Source organism: Vicugna pacos, chromosome 12, assembly GCF_048564905.1.
Source record: "Vicugna pacos chromosome 12, VicPac4, whole genome shotgun sequence".
Taxonomy (NCBI): domain Eukaryota; kingdom Metazoa; phylum Chordata; class Mammalia; order Artiodactyla; family Camelidae; genus Vicugna; species Vicugna pacos.
In genome coordinates this window covers 6155472-6172511 of record NC_132998.1, presented here as the reverse complement: position 1 = coordinate 6172511, position 17040 = coordinate 6155472, and the positions used below count along the sequence as shown (strand labels likewise).

General features: G+C 50.7%; 2 protein-coding genes across 14 annotated transcripts in view; one reads left to right on the top strand and one right to left on the bottom strand.

Annotated features, from left to right (window-relative positions):
* Window positions 1-17040, bottom strand: part of RDH16 (retinol dehydrogenase 16) — a 39086-nt gene that overhangs the window by 13253 nt on the left and 8793 nt on the right. For 4 of the 13 annotated variants that reach the window (XM_072972561.1, XM_072972563.1, XM_072972564.1 and 1 more), the window contains exon 1: window positions 1601-3876. In XM_072972561.1, coding sequence (XP_072828662.1) covers window positions 1601-2102 — 502 coding nt within the window. In that variant the 5' untranslated portion in view covers window positions 2103-3876. The other 9 variants (XM_072972570.1, XM_072972571.1, XM_072972567.1 and 6 more) reach the window with 8 other exon arrangements.
* On the top strand, window positions 14547-16596 carry GPR182 (G protein-coupled receptor 182). Its single transcript, XM_072972560.1, has 2 exons — window positions 14547-15798; window positions 16563-16596. The coding sequence occupies exon 1, from the start codon at window positions 14547-14549 to the stop codon at window positions 15747-15749; it is 1203 nt and encodes a 400-aa protein (XP_072828661.1). The 3' UTR covers window positions 15750-15798; window positions 16563-16596.

Sequence of the window (17040 nt, the reverse complement as noted above, 5' to 3'; positions counted from 1 at the left end):
TCCAAATCACCTTCCAGTCCAGCGACGGCTTTAGGAGAGAGGCTGCATGGGGAGCAGCTGGGACAGATAGCAGCGTGCTGCCGGGGTCAGGGCAGAGCAGCCCCGTAAGTGCGGGACGACAGGTGCGCCCTCCTCCGGACTCGGGGCCCCTGGCCCAGCCCGCTGCCCGGGGGCAGCACGCAAGCACCCAGCTTTGACGGAGGCAGGGGCTGAGGAGGAGGGAGTCTGCTGTGTCCACAGTCTGGACTACCGAGAATTAAGTTCTGCGTTGTCACACCTGTATGTCTGAGTACAGATTGGTTGAGTAAACAGATCTGAAACCCTAGGTTTGGGGGACTGTGGAGACAGGTCAAGTCTGAGAGGACCAGCCCTCAGATATCCTGCATCAATACTGAGCAATGTTCCTGCAGGGCTCTGGGGAGTCCCCAGAGGCAGGCTTTCAGGGGGAGGCAAGGATGCCTCCTTACTGCCTCCCCCAATACAGCACTCACCCCCTGTCCCAGCAAGTGCCACCCTCTCTTCCAGCCTCTCTTCTTCCCACACAGGAGGCCACTCTGGCCCAACCCCCCTCAGTGTACAGTTCACTCAGCTTCACGGAAACCTCTCTTGAAGACCCAAAGACACAATCTCAAAGACCTGAAGACTTACCAACCAACAGAACTGCGGGGAGCAGAAGGAGGAATTCAGAGGAGTAGGGGCAAGGGTGGCAGAAGCATTGACACACACAGTTCACTCCCTCCGCCTCTCAGGAACTGGCCTGCCCTTATGGGACGTTCACCAGATTCTGACTTCTAAGAACCAGTCAATATACATGATGACAGAGTAGAGATTTGAGTAAAGAAAAGTTTACCAAACATCATTTACGATGAATAGAATGAACAAAAAAGGAGGAAGTAATGTTTTTACCATACCATAATATAGTATTTTTGTAAGTAATGCTATTCAAAAGGATAGAATATTCTCATTCTTTTAAAATTACGTGTTTGAAGCAATTTTATTATGTTGTTAAAATGCTCATTAAATGAAATGAACAGGATAACAACTATGTGCAAAACCTAACACCACATATATATAAATGTTAACAGTACTTGTGTCTAAGTAGCGAGGTACTGAGTGCACGTGATTTTTGTCCCTAAATTTTCTGATTTTTCACAATGATCACGTTTCACATTTATACTTAGATAAAAGAAATTGAAGTTCTTTACCTCCCTTGTAAAACACACGCAGAATTGTAAAATATTTAGAAATGAAAAAGAAGAAGAAGAAAAGGAAAACAGGAAACAGAGAGAAAGTGATGGCCCTGCTAGACCTAGAACGAGTCCTGATCTCAGCTACATCATCTGAAATGGGTGACATTTAAACCCAAAACACATGATTACGGGTCACCAGAAGGAACATGTTAAAGTGCTCCAGGGCAGCCCCACCCAACCCGTGCACCCTTCCAGCCAGAGCCCCACGCCCACCCCACTACCCTGGGAGACATGTGGAATGAGGTGGGGCTTCAGGTGTGGGAAAACACAGAGAGAATCTTCGCCAGGAACCAGACAAGGGCTTCCCCTTACAGAGAGACAAGACCAGACTTGAGAGATGTGGGCCATACCTCTGTCCCCCACACGCTCCTTCACCCACTGGGTGGCCGCAGCGATGCTCTCTGTCTTGGTGACATCCAGGATCACCGTCTCCAGCCTGTCGGACGTCTGCTTCCTCAGCTGCTGGGCCCCCTTCTCGGTCAGACACGCAGCCAGCACCCTGAGTCCTCGCAGGTCCAGCTGCCTGGCCAGCAGGTTCCCGAAGCCCGAGTCACAGCCCGTGATGAAGACGTACTTGTCCCAGAGGTGGCTCACCGCCTGCCTCTCCCGGTACCAGCGCAGGAGGTGGTACAGGCCCAGCAGGACCACCAGGCACAACCACATAGCTTTGCAGGGGACACACACAGACAGGTTGGGGTAAAGCTGGAGTCTGCCTAGTGTTCCAACAAGAGGACTGAAGGACACACACCGAGCTGGTTTGCCATCCAGTCCCCAGGCTCTCTGGCATGGGATCCTCAAGTTTGGCCTATTCACCTGTTTAGTGAGTAGTGTTGATTCTGGCCCCAAATGCATGCTCCTTGGTACACTGACACCATTCTAATCCACACCATTGCCTTTCCAAACAACCCCTTGAGGATCTTTTCCAAACACCCTTTCTTGGTCTTCCCACTCCTCCCTGTTTCCCTCTGTCCACCCCCTCAACACTCCCCCCCACCGCCCACATGCTTAGGAACACTTATGGTCTTGGTCTCATGCTCCACAACTGTCCTCCTCCCTTTCTCCTGCTCAAGTCTGGGACACACGTCTCCCTGACCTACTGGGGATTCTTACAAAGAGGATACACTTGGAATCAAGACACATGTGGCTTCAACACCCAGCTCTGCTGCCAACCAGCTGTGTGACCTTGGGTGGCTGACTTAGTCTCTGAGCCTCCTTTCCTCCTCTGGCTCAACACTCGGAATTCACTCCCGATGACTACGTCCCCTGTCAGCCCCTCTAGGATTAGAGGGACAAGGCAAAAGAATCCAAGGGCTCTTCCTGATAAAGTAGTTCTCTGGGGAAGAAAGGGGCTCAGAAGAGCAGTGGAGGAGTCTGATCATAGAGGCAAAGACAGGGGACAAGAAGAGAATGGGGTGGGGGACGCACACAGTGGTGAGACTTGTCCCAGATGCTGGGAGGGTTGATGGAGGGACTGACACAGAACTGGTCTGACACCTGTTCCTCTCTCCCTCCTTGAGGATGCCCCATCCACAGCCCTGGGGGCCCGGCGACGCTGCCTCTGCCCGTCCTGGGTTGAGCCTGGCCCTGCCCAGCCACACACCCAGAATCCAGACCACTCACATACTGAGACCCCAAAGGAAGAAAAGACTGACTTGAACCATGACCAAAAACATGAAGCTAACTTCCCCAAGCAGGGAGGGCTGTAACCCCAATAACTGGGAAGATGGTTCTTTAGTTTGTATCACGGAGACTGTGGAGAGGTGGAAGGACCTTCCTCACAGGAGACTAAAGAAAGGACTGGAGACTGCGCCCCAGGACAGCTGCGCACGGAGGGGCTTTCATGGTGTGGTGGGGGATGCCGTCATTAAAGGGGGTGAGTCCATCAGGGGACGGTGCTGCGTGGGGCTGGGGCAGGGACAGAAGCAGCCAGGTTCCCTGCACAGGGCATCTCCTCACTGTCCACAGCGGTCACAGCTGCGACAGGTAAGTAAGGACAGACGAGGGGCATGAGGAGGGAAGGAGAGTCTCCAGCAAAGATACAGAGGCTCAACTGCCCTTCACCTCACTCAGAAGAGGAAATATCCCCACGGGGGCACAGATTCAGCCTTTAGGTGTAACTGTTCTCTGCAGGGAACCGATGGTAGTCCTGGAAGTGTCTGTCCCTCAAGGTGGGAGTTGGTAGCAGAACTGGCAAAGGCTGGTCTGACAGACCCGAGCCCATCCCCGCATCCTGGGTGACTAGCAGGACCTTCTTCTCCTACAAGGGCTCCCCAGAGGGCGAGGAGGAAGACGGTCATGAGGGAGGACGGCACCCAGGAAACTCTCAGTAAGCCTGGGTGACCTGTAAACCCTAGGCAAACACAAACTTTGCTAAGGGATAAGATCATGGTTTCTTTTCTTGGAAGAGACGAAAGATCTTTCCCTCAATGACCACAAAGTCCTTCATCATAAATTTCCAAGAGACGACGAAGCAAACCCGTCCCAGCCCTCATGTCCTCTGCTTCTCTCTTGGGGACCCTAGCGCACCACAACCACTTCCTGGGGGCCTCAGGGCTCTCAGACCATTCCCCCGTGGGAACGACCCCAGGAACCTTGGGAAAGAGCAGTGAGAGACAGAAGAAGCCAGGATGACACCCATTCACCTGAAAGCTTTAGAGACAGGAGAGGTCTCTCAGAGGCAATCCGTGGCAGGCAGGCTCAAGGACTAAAATCTCTGCCCGGAAGTCTTGGGAGGGGCAGCTGCACCCGTTCTGGGGCAGCAGCTCTGAGCAGTGGGCACCCTGGATGGGAGGCACGCGCCACCTAGTGGCACCAGGCAAAATCTCAGCTGCGACCAGGGCCAAGAGTTAAGAGCACCATTCCCCAGGCACTCATTACCTCTTCTCCACCCAGGAGGGCTCTTCTGAAGAGAGAGAGCTTAGATAACAAAAGGGAGGTGGAATGGGCAGGGCTGGGACCCATTGTGCTAGTTTGTTTCAAGCTCTACACACCTGCAGCCCTGCTACATGCAGTGACGTCCCACAGTGAAGAGAAGTAACCTTGCCTCCAGGTATTGAATATCTGTCCCTACTCAGGGCCAAGATGGCAGAGTAGAAGGACACTCGTAGCTCACCTTCTCCCACAAATACACCAAAACTCACTTCTATGGACCCACGCAGCCAACCAGAGCACTTAATGAATTCCAACAGAACATCGCCCTCTTCAAAAGACAAAGACGCCAAAAATCTGGTAGGAGAAAAGGAAAAAAGAAAGAACAAATATCAAAACAGTGCGGGATCAATCCTGCAGGGAGGGAGCGGCAAAGGAGGACTAGCGCTCATTCACTGGGTCTCCCCCCCTCTCCAACGGAGAGGCCAGCGGGACGGAGGGGGAGCCTCCGAGGCTCAATCTGCCCCGAGCACCCCTTGACCGACAGAACTGAGTTAAATAGGCACAAAGGGTCCCCGCGACACCCAGCCCGAGACGCAAGCCGGGGACTGGGACAGGCCGGGTGAGCCGGGCAGAGGACAGGGGCGGCTGCACTGAGGCAGCCCGGGGGGACTGCAGGGGGCTGCGCGCCACGGCTGGGAGGGGATACGGGCAGAACAACCTCAGTCCCCCATAAATTGCAAAACAAGCAAAGCAACACGGCTGGTGTGCCCTGGGGGGAGAGGCGCCGTAGCCTTTGTCTCCTCAGACCCGCACCGCCATTACTGGCACTTCTTGCAAGAAGAGAGGCGGGCGCAGCCACAGCCGCCACCTCCTCCTGTACGCTGCACCCGGGCAGGGGCGGGGCCAAGCCCTGAGTCCATATCTAGGAGCTCCGCAACCTCCTAGGCAGGACTGAGACTTGTTTACAGCCTGAGGCAGATAGGATCTTTCTGCCCTGGCACCTCAGAGAATTCGCACCATGTGGCAGGGAGCAGGGGCAGGACCATTCCATGGTCTTCCCCGAGCCCGCCTTCGGAGCACTGACCTGAGGTGGAGCGCACAGCTGCACAGAGCAGCGGAGTAACCAGCGCCAGAAGAGGGCGGGCGGCCACCTGCCTTCCCGGCAGGAACGCAGCACCTGACCACGGTGCTGGGAGGGGGCACAATCCGCCCACCTGTCTCACCCGCCCAAGCACAGCATCTGACTGCGGCATCGGGAGGGGGAGTGACCCACCCGCCCACCGGGTAAGAGCTCAGCACCAGACCCAGTGTTGGGAGGGTTCATGATCTGCTAGCCAACAGCCACTGGGAGCAGCACAGATGAGGGCACCAACAGAGGGCCTCTGGAAACAGCAAGCTGAGTTCGTGAAACAGGGCGAAGACACAAAGACCTCTCAATAAAATCATTAAGAGCACACCCTCCCCAAGAGAACTAGATAACTGATACTCCTTAAGCCACAGTGCCAGAGAGATATGAGCAAGATGAAGAAGCAGAAGAACCACTCCCAATTAAAAGATCAAGAGAAATCCCCTGAAAGCATGATCAAGAAAATAGACATTGATGGCCTACTAGATCAAGATTTCAAAAAAGGAGTGATCAAAGTACTGAAGGAACTAAAACAGATATAAAATATGTCAAAAATGAAATAGAAGCTATAAAGAGGAACCAAGTAGAATTAGTAAACTCATTTGCTGAGATGAGAGCTGACCGAAAGGCTGTCCAAAGCAGGCTAGATAATGCAGAGGAACAAATAAGTGACCTAGAAGACAGGACAGCAGAAAGCACCCAATCAGAACAGCTGAGAGAAAAACAAATAAAAAACAATGAAAACAATATAAGGGACCGATGGGATAATATAATGCGTGCCAATTTACACATAATAGGGGTCCCAGAAGGGGAATAAAGGACAAAGAGGATTGAAAAGGTATTGGAAGAAATCATGACTGAAAACTTCCCAAACCTAAAGAAAGAATCAGATATCCAAGTACAGGAGGCTCAGTGGGTCCCAAACAGGAAGAACCCAAACAGACCCACACCAAGACATACCACAATCAAGATGGCCAGAGTCAATGATAAAGAAATGATCCTAAAGGCAGCAAGAGAAAAACAAAGAGTGAGTTACAAGGGAACCCCCATAAGGCTCTCAGCTGATTTCTCGACACAAACTCTATAGGCCAGAAGGGAGTGGCAAGATACATTCAAAGTCCTGAATGAAAAAAAAGATGCAGCCTTGGATACTCTATCCAGCAAGGCTGTCCTTCAGAATAGAAGGAGAGATGAAGAACTTCACAGAGACAAGCAAAAACTAAAAGAGTTTAGCAACACTAAACCCACGCTAAAAGAAATATTGACAGGTCTACTCTAAATAGAAAAGCAGCAGGATGCTACAGAAATGAGAAACTCGTAACTGGAAAGGTGATGACTACCATGAATTACAAAAAGAATAAACACAGAATTGTAAAAGAAGACATCCAAATCACTGAGAATGAGAGAGGGAAGCAAGGAAAGCCACTGTGGAAAACAGTATGGAGACTCCTCAGGAGACTAGGAATAGACTTACCATGTGACCCAGGAATCCCGCTCCTGGGCATATATCCAAAAGGAACCCTACCTCAAAATGACACCTGCACCCCAATGTTCATAGCAGCACTATTTACAATAGCCAAGACATGGAAAACACCCTAGATGTCCATCAAAAGATGACTAGATAAAGAAGAGGTGGTATATTTATACGATGGAATACTATTCAGCCACAAAACCCGACAACATAACGCCATTTGCAGCAACATGGATGTTCCTGGAGAATGTCATTCTAAGTGAAGTAAGCCAGAAAGAGAAAGCAAAATACCATATGAGATCACTTATATGTGGAATCTAAAAGAAAAAGAACATAAATACAAAACAGAAACAGACTCATAGACATAGAATACAAACTTGTGGTTGCCAAGGGGGCGGGGGGGGGGAAGGGACAGGGTGGGAAGGGACAGACTGGGATTTTAAAATGCAGAATAGATAAACAAGATTATACTGTATAGCACAGGGAAATATATACAAGATCTTGTGGTAGCTCATAGCGAAAAAAAACTGACAATGAATATATATGTGCATATATATATATTCATGTATAACTTAAAAATTGTGCTCTACACTGGAAATTTGACACAACATTGTAAAATGACTACTACTCAATAAAAAAAATGTAAAAAAAAAATACTGTTAAAATGGCCATACTATCCAAAGCAATCTACAGATTTAATGTGATCCCTATCAAATTATCCAGGAGATTTTTCACATAACTAAAACAAATAACCTTAAAATTTATACTGAATCACAAAAGAGCCAGAATTGCCAAAGCAATATTCAAGAAAAATAACAAAGCTAGAGGTATAACCCTCCCAGACTTCAGACAATAGTACAGAGCTACAGTAATCAAAAGAGCATGGTATTGGCACAAAAGAGACATATGGATCAATGAAACAGAATAGACAGCCTAGAAATAAACCCACATACTTATGGCCAATTAATCTTCGGCAAACGAGGCAAGAATATACAGTGGAGAAAAGGCAGCCTCTTTGGCAAGTGTTGTTGGGATGCTGGAGAGCCACATGGAAATCAGTGAAGTTAGACCACTCCCATACACCATACACAAAAATAAACTCAAAATAGCTTAAAGACTTAAACATAAGACAAGACACTATAAACCTCCTAGAAGAAAACATAGGCAAAACATTCCCTGGCATAAATCAGCAATGTTCCGCTAGGGCAGTCTATCCAGGCAATAGAAATAAAAGAAAAAATAAACAAATGGGATCTAATTAAACTTATAAGCTTTTGCACAGCAAAGGAAACTATAAACAAAACAAAAAGACAACCTATGGAATGGCAGAAAATAATTGCAAATTATTAGACAAAAGCTAAATTTCCACAATATACAAACAGCTCATATAACTTAATAACAACAACAAAAAAAGCAAACAACTCAATCAAAAAATAGTCAGAAGACCTAAACAAGCAATTCTCCAATGAAGACATACAAATGGCCAATAGGCACATGAAAAAATGCTCAGTATCTCTCATTATCAGAGAAATGAAAATCAAAACTACAGTGAGGTATCACCTCACACCAGTCAGAATAGCCATCATTCAAAAGTCCACAAACAATAAATGCTGGAGGTGTGGAGAAAAGGGAACCCTCCTACCCTGTTGATGGAAATGTAGTTTGGTGCGACCAGTATGGGAAACAGCATGCAGATTCCTTAAAACACTAAAAATAGACTTACCGTATGATCCAGCAATCCCACTCCAGGACATATATCCAGAGGAAACTCTAATTTGAAAAGATACGGGCACCCTAGCGCTCATAGCAGCACTATTTACAATAGCCAAGACATGGAAGCAACCTAAATGTCCATCAACAGATGATTGGATAAAGAAGTTGTGGTACACATATGCAATGGAATACTACCGAGCCATAAAAAAGGATAAAATAATGTCATTTGCAGCAATACGTATGCACCTGGAGATCGTCATCCTAAGTGAAGTAAGCCAGAAAGAGAAAGAAAAATACCATATGTGATTGCTCATATGTGGAATCCAAAACAAAAAAAAGACACAAATGAACTTATCTACAAAACAGAAATAGACTCAGAGACATAGAAAATAAACTCATGGTTACCGGAGGGGAAGGGTGTGGTAAGGGATAAACTGGGAGTCTGAGATTTGCAGGTACTAACTACTATATATAAAATAGACAAACAAGTTTATACTGTATAGCCCAGGGAACTATAAGCAATATCTTGCAGTAAACTATAATGAAAAAAATACGGAAAGGAATATATGTAGGTATATGTTGGACAGAAACATTGTGCTGTATACCAGAAATTGACAGAACATTGTAAACTGACAATACTTCAATTAAAAAAAAAAGATGACTTCAGCAAGTCCTCTGAACACCAGCTCTCTGGGAGTCTAAGAATCTGTATGTTCTCATCAAAATGGTGAAACCTTAGGAAGCTGGGGCCTCAGCTCCACAGAATGCAAGAAGAATTTCTGTCCAGCCCACATTAGGTGCTCAGCACAAATTAGTAGAACTGAATAAACCTGGAATCAGCACATCTACAGGGACCCTGGAGGAGGTACTGCGGGTCAGGAGGTGGGGGAATCTGAGGGAGGAACAGAAGCCAGGGAGGGGATAGGGAAGTGAAGGAGGGGAGAGCTGGGGCATTCCAAGAGACTGCTGGGAGGTCCCAGTTTCCCTGAGAGAATGGTACCCAGGGCCTTGCCAGTCTCTGTCAGTCTCTCCAAGTTTCCTCTTCCTTAGACGAATATGCACCACCCCCCGGCACACACTCTCTTGAGAAACCACGAGAGGAAACAGTTGTCCTTCATCTTGTAGGAAGGATGAGGGCTGGGAAGCAAAAGCAACCCACCTTCCCTTTCTCAAGCCCCTCCCCCAGATCCTCCCACACTTCTCTCAGCACCATGAAGGCAACTTCTCCTTTCACTCAAGAAATTTCCCAGAATTCTCAGGGCTGAGTCCCCTCCACAGAAGTGTAGACCCTGCCCCATGTCCCTGAGAAGCTCTTCTAGGGTGGTCATGTTTAACCATTCGGACATCATGGATCCTTTTGAGCAGCCAAGGAAGGATTGAAGCCCCATAAAAACGACTTAACGCAACAGACAGGGTTTTATATTTAGTTTTCAGTAAGTTCACAGACCACCTAAAGCCATTAGGTGCCAGGCACCAGGTCAAGAATCCCAGTAGTAAGAGTTTACTGAACTACTGGCGGTGTGACTCAGGCAAATTGTTTGACCTCGTTGTGCCTCAGTCTCCCTGTCTACGACAGAACCCACCTCAAGTTGCTGTGAGGATTAAATGAGATGATACCTGGAAAGCACACTGCAGTCATGCCTGGCAAATGGTGCGTGCTCAGTAGCTGTTAGCTGTCACCATTACTACAGCTCCTCTCTGGTGATGCATGGAGGCATCTGGGGTTCTTGACCTTTTGCATAACACATACATCAGACGACTCAATAAAAGAAGCGAGTGTTGATCCAGTTCAGAGGAAAAATGGCTGGCGTTGGTGGGACTAGGGAGAGGATCTCAAGGTCAGTTCCACAGAAGGCATTTCTCTCTCCTCGTCCCCAAGAAGTGGAAAGGGGGCATGTTTATGCCAAGCGCTTTACATATATGATGTCATCCATCCCATACTATAACCCTGCCACCGTTATCCTCATTTTACATATAAAGAAAGTGAGACTCAGAAAGGTAAGGTGGATTGCCCAAAGCTACCAAGCTACTAAGTGGTGGAACAGGGTGTCAAAGCCAGGTCTGGTCCCCAACCTAGTGTTCTCTCCACTGTCTCAGGGAAGAGCTAAGCAGAGCAAGGATGGGGGTCGCTGGGCCACATCCTGTCTTGGGGAGCCTGGGGAGCCCTTGCTCTGGTGCTTCTGGGTAGACAAGCCTACCTTCCTGGCTTGGAAAAGCCACGGCAGGAGGGCAGAGCAACTTCTGCGGTTGGACTTGGCTTCTGTACTCAGTGACCTTCTGGAAGCTCAGGCTGGGGAAGGGCGTGCTATCACTGCCAAACTCCTCAGCCTTGACCTGTCCACAGTCCACCTGCCCTCACCACATAAAGTACGGTCCTTGGTCACAAAGGCCAGGCAAGTTGGGGGATTCCTGGGACAATCTGCTCCACCCCTTCCTCCAGGGTCCAGGCGCAAGCCCTTGGCCCCCTCCCAACCCTGGGAAGCTGCCTGCCTTTATCTGTGCCTCCCAATAACTCCTCCCTGGTACCTTCCTTCCTTTCTGATTGTTGACTACAATGTCTTGTCTATATTTTTTAAAAAAGAAGTGGTGGGGGGGAGGAAGGAGAAAGAGTAAATTTCCAGGAATTGTTTTGCTACTGGTCCTATTGCTTTAATTATTTGCCCTCTCCTCCTATCCAGGTTGGCAAGGAGCCTGGGCTCCTGCCCCCTCCCTCTTTCCTTTCATTCCAGTCTCTCCCTTTCCAGCTGCCTACCTCCTCCCAAGAAAAACAACCACATGAAAACTGCAGAGCTATCACTTATTTCTTTCTGAGGGAGCAGCTTTCCCTCTGTGCCTCTGCCAGAAGGAACCGCCATCACTTCCTCTTGCTGCAAATACACACTGGGTGATGGGGGTGAGGGGACTGGGCAGCAGATGGAGGTGAGGCTGCAGTGGGTGATGTCTCTGTGTGGGAGGGGAAAGGTTCTGGGTGGAAGATTCAGACTCAGGAGACTGAGCCACTAAAATGCAGTCTTGAGAGGAACGGAAATGACCGTGAGTCACAATGTGTGGTCCATGTGGAGAGAACAGAAGCCGACCTGGGTCTTTTTGGAGGGCGCTTGGTCCAGTAGAGCCTCCATCAGCATGGCTCAAATGCAGGGGGAAGGAAGTGAAAATTCTCAGAAGGCTCTCTATTGATAGAAACTGAGACCCTAAAGAGAGAGCAGAACTGCCTGAAAAATCAAAGTGAACCACATTTGATGTCATCATAGTTCATCATGACAGATTTCTTGATCTAGGAGTGGTCTGATGTGTAAGTGGAGGTGTGATATAATAAAAGATATACATTTGGTCTTTGCCCTGGTTCCTTACACAGAGCTCCTAAAATCTTGGTAATTTCCTGGTAATCAGAGTGACAAGAGCATCTTACAGAGAACTCCCAAACCCCTTGGAATCTCTTGGGTGATAGGAATGTCTTTTGTTCCAGGGAGATGACTCTTCTTGGGCTCCTGATGACTTGGGGATGGGGCTGCTCACCAGCAAGACCAAGCCTTGATTAGAAGCTTGGAACTTTCAGCCTCACCCCCTACCCCATCCTCTGGGGAGAAGGGTGGGGCTAGAGATTAAAGTAATAATCAGTCATGTCTACATGATAAAGTCTCCATAAAAATCCCTACACTATGAGGTTCCAAGAGCTCCCGGGTTGGTGAACATATCCATGTGCCAGGAGGGTGGTGCTCCCCAACTCCACAGAGACAGTCCCTGTTTATCTGGCTGTTCATTTGTATCCTTTATAATGAAACAGTAAACATAAGTAAGTATTTCCCTGAGTTTTATGAGCCATTCCAGCAAATTATTAAAACTGGAGGGGGAGTGGGTACCCCGAACTTTGTAGCCATGTTGGATAGACGTGTGTGTACCTAGGGGAACCCATTGCTTGCAACTGACATCTAAGCCCTTAAGCCTGTGGAGTCTGACACTAACTCCAGGTGCTTGGTGTCAGAATTAAATGATAGGACACCCAGCTGGTGTCTGGAGAGTTGGAAAATTGGTTGGTACGGCAGTGGTGAGGGGAACTCTACACATTTGGTGTCAGAAGCGTCGTGAGCAAAGAAACAGTTTTTCTATGGGAAACTTTAAGAAAACTGAAAAATACAAACTTGTGGTTGCCAAGGGGGCAGAGGGTGGGAAGCGATAGATGGGATTTCAAAATTGTTTAACAGATAAACAAGATTATACTGTGTAGCACAGGAAAATGTACACAAGATCTTACGGTAGCTCACAGAGAAAAAAATGTGACAATGAATGTATGTATGTTCACGTATAACTGAAAAATTGTTCTCTACACTGGAATTTGACACAACATTGTAAAATGAGTATAACTCAATGAAAAATGTTGAGAAAAAAAAGAAAACTGAAAAATTAAAAATATCCCTTCCCGTGGAGATGGTTGGTAGTGATGTTTGCACAACAATGTGAATATACTAAATGCCACTGAACTGTAAACTTTAAAATGGTTAATACTGCCATAGGAATTTCACCTCGATTAAATTTATATATATCAAACCCCCTCCAGCCAACACACCCTCGATCCTACAGCCTACAAAACACAGGCCCAGCTCCAGGTGGCTCTGCTCTCTTCGCAATGTGGCCTGTGTGACTGGGCCTCACGGAGGTTAAGGAAGCTCCCCCTTCCTGCCCACAGGGCCACCTCAGGGGTCAAATCAGTAACTGGGGCGAAAGTGCTCTGAGAAGCAGGAAGCTCTGCTGACACAAGACGTTCCTCAACAACACAAATCCAGGGGCTCCATGCCGTCCGCTTGGCTTGGAGGGAGACAGAAGTCTGGTATCTGTCTGTCTGTCTCTCTCGGCCACACTTGGCCAGAGAAGCACGGAGCAGCGGGGACAGAATGCTGTCCTCCTCCCTCTCCGTGTCCAGGCTTCTCCCTGAAGCCCAACGCCCCTTTCCTACTCGACACCCAGCCTTCTCTCTCTCTCCAGATTCTCACCTCAGATCGCAGCTTAATGCTGGGGAATGGCCAGAGTGATTACAAGTCTGACACATTTTCAGATTTACTTTAGCCCTCCCACCCATATCCAGTCCTGCTTTGGCAAGAATCAGGACAGACAGCGGAGAGCAGGACTCCAGCTGATTTAGCAAGGGGAGACCACAAACATATGTAATGCATTTACCACAGGGCCGGCCCTGTGCTCAGCACATCGCCCTGCTGGCTCATTTAATTCTCACAACACCTGTTTTAGTAGATGTGCCTGTCATCCCATTTTGCAGAGGAGAGAACTGAGGCTTAAAGAGGTAAATTCACACAGCTAGTGAGGACTCTGGATTTTAATGCTTGCAGCCTGACTCCTCCCTGTCACTGGCATACTGGACCTTTGGCTGTGACTTCCCCTCTAACTGGATTGGGGGAAGGCAGGAAAAATCCTGACCCTCTCTCACAGAGCCTCAGCCAGTGATACTGCTTCCTGGATGAGAAGGACAGCCCTGAGCCCCAGCAAAGCCAGCCCCGCAGCCACGGCCCTCCAGCCTCCTCACAGCTCCCCAGCACTCCAGACCTGCCGGCCTGTAGGACTGAAGTGCTCCCGACACGGAAACTCAGGTGAGTGTTGCCCCCTCTCAGGAAGAAGGGAGTGGGGCTTGGAGAAATTGGCTTCCTTGCATGATCACAGTTGTTCCCAGGGAGGAGCTGGAGCCAGGGTGGGGGGATGTGTGTCCCCATACGTGGTCCCAATAGCAAGACAGAGCGAGAGCCCTAAGGAAGACCCACGTAAAAGGGCCAAGGGGTGATGTGCCGGGAGAGAAGCGGGGACTGAGCCCACCTGGACTGGAGGAGGGTGGGGCTGGCCGGGGCTGGGAAGAAAGCGGTCGGGCACAAACAGTTCTGGTCTCTCCTGCCACCAAGACCTCTTAACAACGTATTTGCGCTCTTGGGTCAAAGCCTGTGGTCAGCTGTGCACTCTCCTTTCTTGCCTCCCCAGACCCAGAATCTTCACCCAGAGCCTCCTCGGCCCTGCGGCCCGCGACCTCGGGCACACGGGGCTGCCGCCGAGGTCTCTTTGCCCTCGCAGCCCTCCCCCGCCCCGCGAGGCGCCTGCCGCCCGCATGTCGGCCGCCCGCATGTCGGCCGCGGGGCCCGGCCCCTCCCAGGGGCCCCCGGCGGGGCCGGCCAGCGAGCCGGGAGAGATCCACAACTGGACGGAGCTGCTCTACTTCTTCAACCACACGCTGCCCGAGTGCCACGTGGAGCTCAGCGAGAACACCAAGCGGGTGGCGCTCTTCGTGCTCTACCTGGCCGTGTTCGTGGTCGGGCTGGTGGAGAACCTGCTGGTGATCTGCGTGCACTGGCGCCGCGCCGGCCGCGCGGGGCTGCTGCGCCTCTACGTCCTCAACATGGCGGCCGCCGACCTGGGCACCGTGCTGTCCCTGCCCGTGTGGATGCTGGAGGTCACGCTGGACTACACCTGGCTCTGGGGCAGCTTCTCCTGCCGCTTCGCCCACTACTGCTACTTCGTCAGCATGTACAGCAGCGTCTTCTTCCTGGTGTGCCTCAGCGTCGACCGCTACGTCACGCTCACCGGCGCCTCGCCCTCCTGGCAGCGCCACCAGCACCGCGGGCGGCGGGCTGTGTGCGCGGCCGTCTGGGTCCTCTCGGCCCTCGTCCCGCTGCCCGAGGTGGTCCACATCCGGCTGGTGGACAGCTTTGAGCCCATGTGCCTCTTCATGGCGCCTTTCGAAACGTACAGCACGTGGGCGCTGGTGGTGTCCCTGTCCACCACCATCCTGGGCTTCCTGCTGCCCTTCCCTCTCATTGCCGTCTTCAACGTGCTGACGGCCTGCCGCCTGCGGCGGGCGGGGCGGCCCGAGGGCCGGCGCCACTGCCTGCTGTTGTGTGCCTACATAGCCGTCTTCGCCATCTGCTGGCTGCCCTACCATGTGACCCTGCTGCTGATCACACTGCACGGGACCCACATCTCCCTCCACTGCTACCTGGCCCACCTGCTCTACTTCTTCTACGACATCATCGACTGCTTCTCCATGCTCCACTGCGTCGTCAACCCCATCCTTTACAACTTTCTCAGCCCGGGCTTCCAGGATCGGCTGCTGAAAGCTGTGGTCCATTACCTTCCCAAGGCCCAGGCCAGGGAGGGCAGACGTGCCTCCACCTCCTCCTCCTCCTCCTCCTCCACCCAGCATTCCATCATCATCACCAAGGAAGGCATCCATCCCCCTGCAGCGGGCCCTCACCTCCACCCGAGCCTAAACTTCCAGGCACCAAATACCCCACCCACCTCCGCTCCTCAGTCTCTCATAGCCAGCTGAGGAGGATTCCAGTCTCCTCCACCAGCGAAGCAGAAAGCTGGAAGAGGAGGTGAGAGACTTTGGGGGAGCACGGGAGAGGGTCAGAGCACTCATGGCCGATTCTGAGTATATCTTAAAATACTGAGGTGGGGAGGTGGGGAGTTGGGGATGGGGAGAGGGGACAGGGAGGGACAGGGAGCAGGTCCTTGTGTTGTGATATTTGACGTGGCCCTGGTGTCTAAGGGAGACACGCAGGGGAAAGGGTGAAATAAAGATTAGAGACAGCCACGACTCTGGGTCTCTGAAAAAACCTTCCCTGCCAGCTGGGACTAGGAGGGGAGCTGAGGCTGAAGAGATGCTCAGCAGAAAGCAGACGCACTCATTTCAGAAATCACGCTGGCCGGAAAGAGTGCACTCTGCAGGAACCCCAGGCAGCTTTGCTTTTGTGTTCGTGCTTGTCGACCTCCCGGCACACCATGCAGGCTGTGGGGACAAGAGGCCAGAGGCCAAGGAACCAGGAGGCCTCAGGAGGCGTTTCCTAGCAGTGCATCCTCCCTGCGATGATAGATGGAGGGGCGGGGCCGGCAGAGGTGGGTAAAGCCGAGGTCAGTGTCTGAGACAGGCACCCTGCAGCTGGGTCAGCACGAGGATTCTCCACCCCCCACCACCACCATCCAGGAAGCAGCTCCATTTCCTTGCCGATGCTCTCCGTGACCCCCCTCCCACTAGAGCAGAGGAGCTGCCCCAGAGTCCACACTCAGAGCCCACCTTCCTCCAGCTCTGGGTCTAGGACATTTCCAGACCTCTACCCCTCATCCCTCCCTGTCTCTCCAGGTCAGAGGAAAACATCAAGGAACATCCATTCTGGGAGCAGACTTTGGGACAGGCAGCATCAGGCACTGCCGGTGCTCCATCTGTCAACCTTTGTCCTGTGCACAGGGTAGCGAAGGAGGCATCTTCTAATCCTGTCACAGGGCAGAGTTCTGGCATTCTTCTAAGTCAGTTCTCACCCACAGACTTCTTTCTTCCTGGACAAGTCTCATAATTTTCCTGTCCAACAACTCACTTCCATTAACACTTGTCATACAGACAGGAAAGTCAGTCCTCTTGCTAACACGCAAGTCTTCTGCAAAAGTCTCATTTATCAGTTTGGGGAACTAGGACCATGTCTGTGAAGCGCTCTGACTCCAGTAAGGCCTGAGAGTAGGTCCCAGCCCACCTGTTCTGAGTCCTCGGTCTCTCCATCCTGCCTGTGGAGAGAGAAGGGCTGGTGGACACGGTCTCTGAGACCCTCTGTCCTGCTCAAGTGCTC